General features: G+C 49.0%; 1 protein-coding gene across 1 annotated transcript in view; it reads right to left on the bottom strand.

Annotated features, from left to right (window-relative positions):
• hfm1 (helicase for meiosis 1) overlaps positions 1–12371 on the bottom strand; it is a 367785-nt gene that overhangs the window by 137448 nt on the left and 217966 nt on the right. Inside the window, exon 19 of the mRNA XM_072512843.1 lies at positions 6148–6281. Coding sequence (XP_072368944.1) covers positions 6148–6281 — 134 coding nt within the window. The remainder of the gene's footprint in view (positions 1–6147; positions 6282–12371) is intronic.

The following is a 12371-nucleotide window of genomic DNA, read 5'->3' as shown; positions in this document are numbered from 1 at the left end:
GGGGGAATCCTCGGGTCCACGGGCCGTGGATGTACAACCATTGCGCCGTTCATCACGGAAGCGCCGGTCTCCGTCTCGTTACACGCCGCCTGATCCAGCGCCGCGTGCAAATGGTGTCCGGCCTGCGGCCAAACGAGTCCGACGCCCTCCTTCGCCAGGGTCTTCGGTGGATTCCTTGGACTTTGGGGGGGAGGGATGTTATAACCTGCCTACTTACCATTGGCTGGGGACTAATGACTATCCCACAATCCTGTGGGAGTATGAGCTTCCCCAATGAGGGGGGCGGAGAAACCATTAGTAAACTCCTAGTATAAATAAAGCTGGCCAGTTCAGGAACCAGCAGGAAGGAGTATGTAGCAAGGGAAGTTACTGCTACTGTTATGTATATATGTTATTGTAAATAAATGTTATTACTTTGTATCCTTAAAATCTCGTGCTGGATTCTTCGTGGCCCTCACAAAACGTGCTCAGACCTCTACTGTACTCTCGATACACACATGACTGGGTGGCAAGATTTAACTCCAACTCAATCTATAACTTTGCGGGTGATACGACTGTGGTGGGCCGTATCTCAAACAACGACGAATCAGACTGCAGGAGGGAGGGACTTCCGGTGGCGTTTGCGAGCGGGTCGGCCGCATCGAGAGGAGCTCCCGCCGGTGGCCACTATTTGCAGCGCTGTTGGGGTTTCCCCGATTCTTCGCTCTCCCCCCCAATTATTGCCGTCCCAGGCATCAAGCGAGGCCGGTTCGAAAACCGGCGAGGAACCCCGCGCGGGTGTCGGGCGGCTGGTGCTGAGGCGTCGGGCCCAGTGCGCGCAGAGGTCGGAGCAGCAGGGGCAGAGCCAAACGGAGGACTAGGCGGCAGGCCCGAAGCCAGGGTGCGATGTACGTGAGATGTCCCACATCGGGTGGCTCCCGCTTAGAATGTGGTAAGAAGACTGAAATCCGGTCCCAGGGAAATTCTGGAGGAATACAAAAAGACAAAGAAGTTTTAAAGAAACTTGATGAAAGTCTTTTTTTTTTAAGGAAAATCTTTTCTATAAAATAAAAAATAAAGATTGAAGAAGGAAAGAAGGGTGAAAAAAAAGGAAAAATAATAAGTCCTTAAAGGATGCGAAAAGCAGCGCTGAGGAAGGGAGGAAACTCGGGCTCGCCGTTGAATGAGAGGAACAGCAAAAGTGCTGACAAGATGGCGGACACTGGGCCACATGGCGGGGCCGAACTACTTACGGTAGAGAAGATGACTGAGGTGATGGCGGTGAAACTGGAAAAGCAGTTTGCGAGGCACATGGAGGCTTTGAGGAAGGAGATGGCGGTCGCATTGAAGTCATTGTTGGAGGAGGCAATCGCCCTGGTGAGGGTAGCTGTGGCAAAGATATCGGCCGAGGTGAGAGAGCATGGCGAGAAGATGAAGGAAGTGGAGGAGGCCGTGTCGCAGCACAGCGACCAGTTCACCTCGATGGGGGACGAGCTACGGAGGGTGGTGGAGGTCAACGGAGGACTCCGAGCAAAGCTCGAGGACTTGGAGAACTGCTCGACGAGGCACAATCTGAGAATTTTGGGCTTGCCCGAAGGGACAGAGGGTCCAAGGCCAACAGAGTACTTCACTAAGAAATTGGCAGAGTTGATGGGGGAGGGTGAGAACCCCACCCGGTACGAGCTGGACCGAGCTCATCGGTCATTAAGGCCGAAGCCCAAAGTGAATGAGCCACCAAAAGCAGTAATTATCTGCTTCCATAAGTACTGCATGAAGATGAATGTGTTAAGCTGGGTGAAGCAGAAGCGCGAGGTGCAGTGGAATGGTGCTGGAGTTCGGATCAACCAGGACTTGACGGTGGAGTTGGGAAAAAGACGAGTGGCGTCCGGGCGAGTGAAAGCGGCATTGTACAAAAAGGGGGTGCAATTTGGTATGGTATACCCGGCGAAGCAAAGGGTGACGTGTGATGCCAAAGACTTTTATTTCGAGACAGCGGAGGCGGCTGAGACGTTCGTGAGGGCAGAAGGCTTGGGACAGACGTGAGGAACGGAGCTGGAAGAGAGACTGCGGACTGTGATTGGGGAGCTGAAAATGTATAAATGCTATAACTTTCTTTTTACTGACGTGTATTGTAATTTACTTCTCTTCACATTGTTACAGAGTTCAAGTTATTGGTTGGGTTGATTGGCATTCTGTGTTGCGACGGTCATATCTTATTTTAGTGAATTGTATGGGTTGGGTTGTTGTTTTTGTTTTGTCTTTCTCTGGGACTGGGTGGGAGGGGACGGTATACCTTGGCGGGGGGACTAAAGTCGGCTGGTGAACGGAGGTGAGGTGAGAGAAGGGCTGCGGACATTGGAGCCTGGTTAGCAGGTTTCGATGGGCCTACGAGGCGAGTGAGGAGGGAGGAGGAGCCGTTGACCATCGCATTAAGAGGTTCGGGGGTATGGAAAGGAATAGTGCGGGGGGGATAGAGCATAGGGTGTCCTTATATGCCGATGACTTGCTGTTATATGTGTCGGAATTGAGTGTGTCGATAGGGGGAATATTGGAGCTGCTTCGAGTGTTTGAGTCTTTCTCGGGGTACAAACTAAATCTCGACAAGAGTGGGTATTTTGTGGTGTCTCGGCCGGAGGTGGGGGCAGGGAGGGGCTGCCATTCCGTAGGGCAGGGACTCACTTTAGGTACTTGGGGGTGCAGGTTGCCCTGGAGTGGGGGGAGCTCCGCAGGTACAACATTTCTATTTTGGTGGGGAGAGTGAAAGCTGATCTGGCAAGGTAGGGTGGTCTGCCTCTGTCACTGGCGGGTCGGGTACAGGCGGTTAAAATGAGCGTGTTGTCGCGATTTCTGTTTATTTTTCAATGCCTGCCGATTTTCCTGCCAAAGGCTTTTTTCAGAGAGATTGAGGGAAAGATTAATTCGTTCATATGGGGAGGGAAGGTGGCCAGAGTTAGAAAGGTGCTGCTACAGAGGGGAAGGCAGGCAGGGGGTTTGGGTCTTCCGAACTTGATGTATTACTCCCGGGCGGCGAATGTGGAGAAGGTGCGGAGCTGGGTCAGAGGGGTTGATTCCCAGTGGGTCAGAACTGAGGAGAGTTTGTGCAGGGGGTCGGGATTGAAAGCACTAGCAACAGCGCCGCTCCCGATAGCCCCGGGGAAAAACTCAGGGAGTCCGGTAATAATAGCTTCATTGAGAATTTGAAGGCAGTTTCCCCAACACTTCGGGTTGGGGGCAGGGTCAAGGGAAATGCCGATTCGGGGGAACCACAGATTTGAGCCAGGGAAGTGGGATGGAAATTTGCAGAAATGGGAGGAGAAGGGGATTAAGACACTAAAAGATTTGTTTCTGAGTAGTCGGTTTGCAGGATTGAAGGAGCTGGAAGCAAAGTATGGGCTGGAGCAGGGGGAAATGTTTAGATACATGCAGGTTCGAGATTTTGCCAGAAAGGGGATACAGAGCTTCCCGGTGGAGCCAGCCTCCACATTGCTGGAGGAGGTGCTGACGACAGGGGGACTGGAGAAGGGGGTAGTGTCAGCGGTTTACGGAGCTATTTTGCAAGAGGAGAAGGCACCACTGGAAGGGATCAAAGCAAAGTGGAAGTAAGAGTTGGGAGAGGATATGGAGGAGGGGTTCTGGTGTGAGGTGCTCCGGAGAGTGACTGCCTCCACCTCGTGCGTGAGGTTGAGGCTGATACAGGTGAAGGTGGTATACAGAGCACACCTCGCGAGGGCGAGGATGAGCCTATTCTTTGAAGGAGTAGAAGACATGTGTGAATGTTGCGGGAGGGGGCCCCGCTAATCATGTTCTTATGTTTTGGTCCTGTCCAAAGCTAGAGGATTACTGGAAGGATGTTTTTAGGGTAATTTCTAAAGTGGTGCACGTGAAACTGGACCCGGGCCCCCGGGAGGCCATATTCGGAGTGTCGGACCAGCCAGGGTTGGAAACGGGTGCGGAGGCAGATGTTGTAGCCTTCGCCTCGTTGATCGCCCGAAGGCGGATCCTGATAGATTGGAGAGCAACCTCTCCACCCTATGCCCTGACATGGCAGGGGGACATGTTGGAATTCGTGACTCTTGAGAAGGTTAAGTTTGAACTGAGGGGAAGGATGGAGGGTTCTACAATTCATGGGCATTATTCATTGTGCACTTTCAAGAACTGGATAACATCGAACATCAGTTGGGGCGTGTGGGTGGGAGGGTTGGGGGGAGGGGGGCTGTGTATGTTTATGGCGACTATGGGTGATCCCTAATTCCTTTTGTCATTTGTTTGTGTGAACATGCGGGCTAATGTTTGGGGTTTGGTGGGAGGATGGGATCGTTGTTATTGATATGGGAACTGACATATTTGTTACTGATTATTGTTTATTGGTGGTGGGTGTAAATGTGGAAGAAAATGTGAAAAAGGAGGAGAATAAAAAATATTTTTTTTAAATAGAATACAGGAGGGAGATACATCACTTGGTTGCATGGTGTGCCGAAAACAACCTCTCTCTAAATGTCGGAAAGACAAGGAACTGATCATCAACTTCAGGAAGCGTAGCACGACACACTCTCCCGCCTGCATCAATGGCTCCGAAGTGGAGAGGGTCGATAGCTTTAAGTTCCTGGGGGTCACCATCACTAACAGTCTGTCCTGGTCCATTCACGTTGATGCAACAGTTAAGAAAGCCCAACAACACCTCTACTTTCTACGGAAGCTAAAGAAATTAGGCATGTCTGCATCGACTCTCACAAACCTCTACAGATGTGCGATAGAGAGCATCATATCCGGCTGCATCACAGCCTGGTATGTTAACTGCTCGGTCGAACAAAGAAAAGTACAGCACAGGCCCTTCGGCTCTCCACGCCTGCGCCAACCATGCTGCCCGTCTGGTAAAATCTTCTACACTTCCGGGGTCCGTATCCCTCTATTCCCATCCTATTCCTGTATTTGTCAAGATGCCCCTTAAATGTCACTATCGTCCCTGCTTCCACCACCTCCTCCGGCAGCGAGTTTATTACCCTCTGCATAATAAACGTGCCTCGTACATCTCCTCTAAACTTTGCCCCACGCACCTTAAACCTATGCCCCCTAGTAATTGACCCCTCTACCCTGGGAAAAAGTCCAAGATCGCAAGAAACTGCAGTGTGGTGAACTCAGCCCAGCGCATCATACAAGCTTACCACCGCCACATTGATTCTGTATACACCTCCCGCTGCCTCAGGAAGGCAGACAGCATTATCAGCATTGCCTTCTTCCAGACCTTTCCATCAGGAGGAAGTTACAGAAGTCTGAAGACCAGCACATCCAGACATAGGAACGGTTTCATCCCCACAGTTACAAGAGTCCTCAACGACTCCAGCTCGGACTGATCTGTTCCCTGTAACAACATTATTCACGACGCCCTATGCTGCTCTTGCTCATGTATTTGCTTTGTTTGGCCCCTCGTTCTGCACTGTAACCAATCACTGTTTGTCGATGTACCATTTGTCAATGTTCTCTGTTGATTATTCTCTTTGTCTACTATGTACGTACTGTATACGTTCCCTCGGCCGCAGAAAAATATTTTTCACTGTACTTCAGTACATGTGACAATAAATCAAATCAAAATCAAATCCATGTAATAATAATAATAATATTTATTATTGTCACAAGTAGGTTTACATTAACACTGCAATGAAGTACTGTGAAAATCCCCTAGTCGCCACATTCCGGCACCTGTTCGGATACACAAAGGGAGAAATCACAATGTCCAATTCACCTAACAGCACATCTTTTTTGTGTGTGTGGGGGGGAATTGTAGGAGGAAAATGGAGCACCCGGAGAAAATCTACGCAGACACAGGGAGAACGTGCAGACTCAGCACAGACAGGAATCGAATCCGAGACCCTGGCGCTGTGAAGCAACAGTGCATCCCTTGTCAGCAGTATTATCAGAATAATATCTTCAGTCTATCACAATTGTCTCTTACATTTCTCACAACAAGAATTTTTACTGCATTTCTAAAATGCTGCATTACGGGAAATTTATTTACATCCTTTACAAATCAGTTTGAGATTTCCCAAACCCACTGCACATTGGATATGACAGTAGGCAGACACAGAACCGATGAGCACAAATCCAATAAGTGAAAACACAGTGTTGTAATCTAATGTGCTATTCTGTCTGTTAGGAAGCATTCATTCTTACCATAGTGGTTTGGATTTTTAAGAGCTCTTATGTAAAGAAATGTTGATCGTATCCACTCCAAAGCAACACTGACATCAGTGATGGTGTTCAGTATTATCTCTGCATTCAAATGTTCAACAAGATGTTTGTGTAAACTACCAACAGAAACAAGTGTGAGATGTCAGAAAATCATAATCTTTAAAACTTGTTATCTAGCACTTCCAGATTAAACCTCTGGAAATATTTTATAATTATTAGTTTTATTCAGGAAATCTAAATCCATAAGATAGAAATACAATGGGTTACCAAAAATATACAAACTTTCAAGTGACACTCAATCACCAGAAATAACAGCATTTCAGTCTGTTTTCTTTCCACTTTCCATTTTTCTTTTGTTATTTCTTCAGTCCCTCCATTAAGGTACCTAGCTAGTCTCTGCTGGGTCTTTCTCACAACGATATAGCTGGAAGTTAGCAATTACAAGATTTCACTTTTAACAAATCACTCCACTATGTCAAACATTGGTTTGACACAGAGTGCACATTGCGACAGCACATTGTTCAGTTACATTGCATTTCTGCTGCTTATTTCTTTCTCACTGATAAGATAAGAAAGATTTTGGTGGCATTGCTCAGTCAGTTGGAGAAGCAACTGTCATGATATTCAGGTAAACATCATATCACATACATACATACATACTGATGGACAGATCATGGTCAACTTCCTGGGGAAGTTCATTACCAACCTTGCCTCCCACACGACAGCACTGCGCCACCTCGCCAAGAAGTCCACGGAGTTCCAGTGGCTACACACACACCAGCAGGAATGGGAGGAGCTCAAACTTAAGCTCCCCACAGCACCGGTATTGGCGTTTTTCGACACATCTCGTGCCATTAAAATCTCGACGGATGCCAGCCAGTCCGGCATTGGGGCAGTGGTCCTACAGCGGGATGACACTGCGTCATGGGCCCGGTCGCCTATGCCTCGCGGGCCATGACCCCCACAGAACAGCGCTACGCGCAGATCGAAAAGGAGTGCCTGGGCTTGCTAACCGGGTTGGACAAGTTCCATGACTATGTGTATGGTCTCCCCCAGTTTACCGTTGAGACTGACCACCGCCCCCTGGTCAGCATCATAAATAAGGACCTGAACGAGATGACCCCTCGCCTCCAGCGCATCCTACTTAAACTTAGGAGGTATGACTTCCAACTGGTCTACACCCCGGGTAAGGACCTTATCATTGCGGATGCCCTGTCTAGAGCAGTGAGCACACCGCCAGATTCGGAGGGGTTCGTCTGTCAGGTCGAGGCGCAGGTGGCTTTCACAGCGGCAAATCTGCCAGCTGACGAGTCCAGTCTGGCCCGTATTCGCCGAGAGACTGCGGCTGACCCCCTTCTACAACGTGTGATGCGCCACATGACGGGAGGGTGGCTCAAAGGGCAGTGCCTGCAGTTCTACAATGTCTGAGACGACTTGGCCGTCATTGTTGGTGTCCCTCTAAAGCTGGACCGGATTGTGATTCCGCACAGCATGCACAAGCTGGTCCTCGACCAACTACACGAAGGCCACCTGGGGGTTGAGAAGTGCAGACGGAGGGCCCGAGAGGCGGTATACTGGCCAGGCATCAGTGATGACATTGCCAATATGGTGCTCAACTGCCCCACCTGCCAAAGGTTTCAACCGGCGCAACCTCCTGAGACGCTTCTGCCCCATGAGCTGGTGACGTCCCTCTGGGCGAAGGTGGGTGTGGACCTCTTTCACGCGCTCGGCAAGGACTATGTTATCGTCATTGACTACTTTTCCAACTATCCAGAGGTCATACGCCTGCACGATTTGACATCGTCCGCTGTCATAAGGGCCTGCAAAGACACCGTCACTCGCCACGGCATTCCGATGACTGTCATGTCGGACAATGGGCCCTGTTTCACCAGCCAGGAATGGTCATCTTTTGCTGCCTCGTATGGTTTCACACATATGACGTCCAGCCCTCTGCATCCCCAGTCCAATGGAAAGGTGGAGAAGGGTGTTCATATTGTCAAGCGGCTCCTCTGCAAGGCTGCCGGATCGGATTTCTGCCTAGCCCTGCTGGCCTATCGCTCGGCCCCACTAGCCACTGGCCTCTGACCAGCCCAGCTGTTGATGGGTCGCTCCCTCAGGACCACTGTGCCTTCCATTCTGGCACCCACGACCAACCATGCTCCGGTACTACACAGAATGCAACAGCAGCGCGGTCGCCAGAAGAGGGCATATGACACACGGGCAACTGATCTTCCCGCCCTGGCCCCTGGAGACGAAGTCCGCATCCACCTACCAGAAGGTGGCTGGTCAGAACCTGCCGAAGTTCTACGACGCGTGGCTCCCCGCTCGTTCCTAGTTCGCATGCCTGATGGATCTATTCGTAGGCGCAATCGCCGGGCTCTTCGCCTACTTCCACGCTCGCTACGGGACCTTACACCGACACCGCGCCCTCCTGATGTTCCTGATATCGACTTTGTGGAGCTTCCTCACACCATGCCCCTTCCGTCGTCGCCCGTGCCCAGGCCCATTCCTCAGTCGGTGGTTCCAGACCTACCCTTGAGGCGGTCAACCCGAATTCGTCGCCCACCTACTAGACTGGACTTATGAGACTGCTTGTACATTGAACTCATACTACCACTGTGTTAATATGTTTCTGTTCTTATCGTTACAGGAATTTGTTTTGTCGTTCAACATTTCCGCGTTCTTTGTTTGTGGTACAACCTCATTGTTATGTCGCACCCGACTTCGCCCCTTGTATATAGTTTAGCCCCATGTACATGCTGTAAATATTGCACACACACACATTTAGCTACACTCAGTACACATCTCTATTTATGACCCCTTGTTCTTGTAAAAAAGGGGGGATGTCATGATATTCAGGTAAACATCATAGCACATACATACATACATACTGATGGACAGATCAACGGACCAATCAACACACACAACACGACAGCCAATCACAGGCAAGAGCATACACAGTACAAAACAGGGAACACAACACTTCCTGGGCACTCGAGCAGGAGACGGCTCAGGGCACAGAGCTCATTACAAGCCACTCAGACATCCACCATGTGCTGAGTGCCACTACATGATAGAATTAGGAACAGGTCCACAGAATCAAGGGTCATGATCGAACCTCAGTAAACAGTTTACCAGTGTAAATAGATGTTTGAAATAAAACTGCGTTGTACCATTCGCAACCGTGTTGGTCCGTCTGTGTAGCAGAGTACCCAACACTTCAGCAACAAGAAATGAAAAGTTGCGTGGGCTATTCTCCCATCTAGTGGGTAGGAAGTGAACATGAGCCCGGACCAATAACATGGAGGCCTTCCATGTGAGGAAAATTTAGGTCAGAAGCAGTATATCACTGGAATTGACTTACCCAAGTCTGAATTGAAAGGGAAGACAGATAAACTAAGGTTTTTCAGCATGGAATAGAGAATCCAGAGATGATCTTGCAGAGGTATGTAAGTTTATTAAGTTGGCAAAAGGTTAACCCAGAGTATAACTTAAAATTAAAGTATGGGAGTAGAATGAGGAGACAAGTTCAAATGGGGAAATTGTAATCTTTGAACTGATATCAGGAAAAAAAGTCAGCAATATGTGACATGAAATTCTCAATCATGCAAGAGCCCTTGAGCTGAATTTTAGAGGTGGCGGGGTTCCTGCCCAGCCACCTGAAGAGTCTCCAAGGACCATTAATTGGCTGGAGAGTAAACAAACCTTCACCCCCTTCTGTGGGAGGCAGTCCCATGTCAGGGAGCTGCCAGCCAATTTGATTGTCAGATCTGTAATGCCAACGGGGGCCAATGGGAACAGTGGTCACTGCTGGGATTACAACAGTCCCCAGATTCTAAATCCTGGAGCCAGGTATGGGGTTTTGCAGCAGCTAAGGCAAAATTCTACCCTGGACATGTTTTAAGAAAAAATTAGATGCTGCAAGTACTGTGTAATTGCAAGTACTGTGTAGCTGCAAGAACTGTTTCAATTCTAAATCTAGAGGCTTACGCAGGAAATAGAAGCAATGAACCGGCAGCAAGCAGCTCAGATAGTTCAATACATGGCTTGAACTTTGCTGTACCTAAACTCAACTAGTCCCTTTGTTGGGAACATATAAATTCATGCATTCTCAGTATGACCAGCATTGGAGTGCAACCTCAACAGAGTGCGAGGGTTTGGTAAGCTGAGGAGTGGAATATTCCTTTGCTTTTTCTTACATTTTCACCCTGTAGGAATCGGTTCTTGCTCTACTACAGGGGAAGGAGCGAGCCGTTTGGTGAATATCTGGTGAGCATCCAGAAAGTGATCAAGCTCAGTTCTCTTCCTAAGATTTAAAATAGTTCAGAAAGTTGTGATAAGATTAATAAATATATAAAAGAATATAAATTGAATAAAATAATTAATTAAAACATCGAAGGATGGCAGGACAGGGGATGTGTCATGGCTGCAGCATGTGGGAACTCATGGATACCAGTGTTATCCAGGGCAAGCACATCTGCAGTAAGTGTCTGCAGCTTGAAGAGCTTTAGCTCAGAGTCACTGAGCTGGAGGCGGGGCTGTTGACACTGCAACACATCAAGGAGGGTGAGAGTTACTTGTATCAGGAGGCAGTTAAACCCCTTATAATTATAATAATATTTCTTGTCACAAGTAGGCTTACATTAACACTGCAATGAAGTTTCTGTGAAAACCCCTCGTCGCCACATTCCGGCGCCTGTTCGGGTACACAGAGGGAGAATTCAGAATGTCCAAATTACCTAATAGCATGTCTTTCAGGACTTGTGGGAGGAAACCGGAGTACCCGGAGGAAACCCACGCAGTCACGGGGAGAACGTGCAGACTCAGCACAGTCAGTGACCCGAGCCGGGAATCAAACCTGGGACCCTGGCGCTGTGAAGCCATAGTGCTAACCACTATGCTACCATGCTGCCCTTAGGATAGGTGGATGGTCAGGGACAGGAGGGTGCGACTGCAGCTGAGGCAGGTAAGGTAACTCAGAGGGCAGGTGTGTCAGGCTCTGCAATTGTTCAACAGTTTTTTAAAAAATATTTTTTTATACTCCTTTTTCACATTTTCTTCCAAATTTACACCCAACATTAAACAATAATCAGTAACGAATGTAATGTCAATCCCCATATCAATAACAACGATCACATCCTCCCACCAAACCCCAGACATTGGCCCGCATGTTAACATAAACAAATGACAAAAATAAATCAGGAATCACCCATTGTCACCATTAACACATACAGTCCCCCTCCTCCCAACCCACCCAGCCCCCAACCCCCCTAATGTTTAATGTGATCCAATTCTCGAAAGTGCATAATGAATAACGCCCATGAATTGTAGAACCCCTCCATCCTTCCCCTCAGTTCAAATTTGACCATTTCAAGCGTTAAGAATTCCAGCAGGGCCCCCCGCCACGCCAGGGCACAGGATGGAGAGGTTGATCTCCACCCTAACAGGATCCGCCTTCGGGCGATCAATGAGACGAAGGCTATGACATCTGTCTCCGTGCCCGTTTCCAACCCAGGCTTGTCCGACACCCCGAATATGGCCTCCCGAGTGTCCAGGTCCAATTTCATGTGCACCACTTTAGAGATTACCCGAAACACCTCCTTCCAGTAATCCTCCAGCATTGGACAGGACCAAAACATATGAACGTGGTTTGCGGGGCCCCCCCGCAACGTTCACACACATCTTCTACCCCCTCAAAGAGCCAGCTCATCCTCGCCCTTGTAAGGTGCGCTCTATACACCACCTTCAGCTGTATCAGCCCCAACCTCGCACACAAGGTGGAGGTGTTCATCCTCCGGAGCATCTCACACCAGAACCCCTCCTACATACCCTCTCCCAACTCTTCCTCCCACTTTGCCTTGATCCCTTCTCATGGCGCCTTCTCCTCCAAACCAAAATAGCCCCGTAAACTGCCGATACTACCCCCTTCTCCAGTCCCCCTGTCGTCAGTACCTCCTCAAGCAATGTGGAAGCCCTGTATCTACTGGTAAGCTCTGTATCTCCTTTCTGGCAAAGTCTCGAACCTGCATGTATCTAAATATTTCCCCCTGCTCCAGCCCATACTTTGTTCCTAGCTCCTTCAATCCCATAAAACAACCCTCAAGGAATAAATCTTTTAGTGTTCTAATTCCTTCCTCCTCCCATCTCCAAAAATTTCCTTCCCACTTCCCTGGCTCAAATCTATGGTTCCCCCGAATCGGCATTTC

Source organism: Scyliorhinus torazame, chromosome 7, assembly GCF_047496885.1.
Source record: "Scyliorhinus torazame isolate Kashiwa2021f chromosome 7, sScyTor2.1, whole genome shotgun sequence".
NCBI classification, from domain to species: domain Eukaryota; kingdom Metazoa; phylum Chordata; class Chondrichthyes; order Carcharhiniformes; family Scyliorhinidae; genus Scyliorhinus; species Scyliorhinus torazame.
This window is presented reverse-complemented; position numbering and strand designations above follow the sequence as displayed.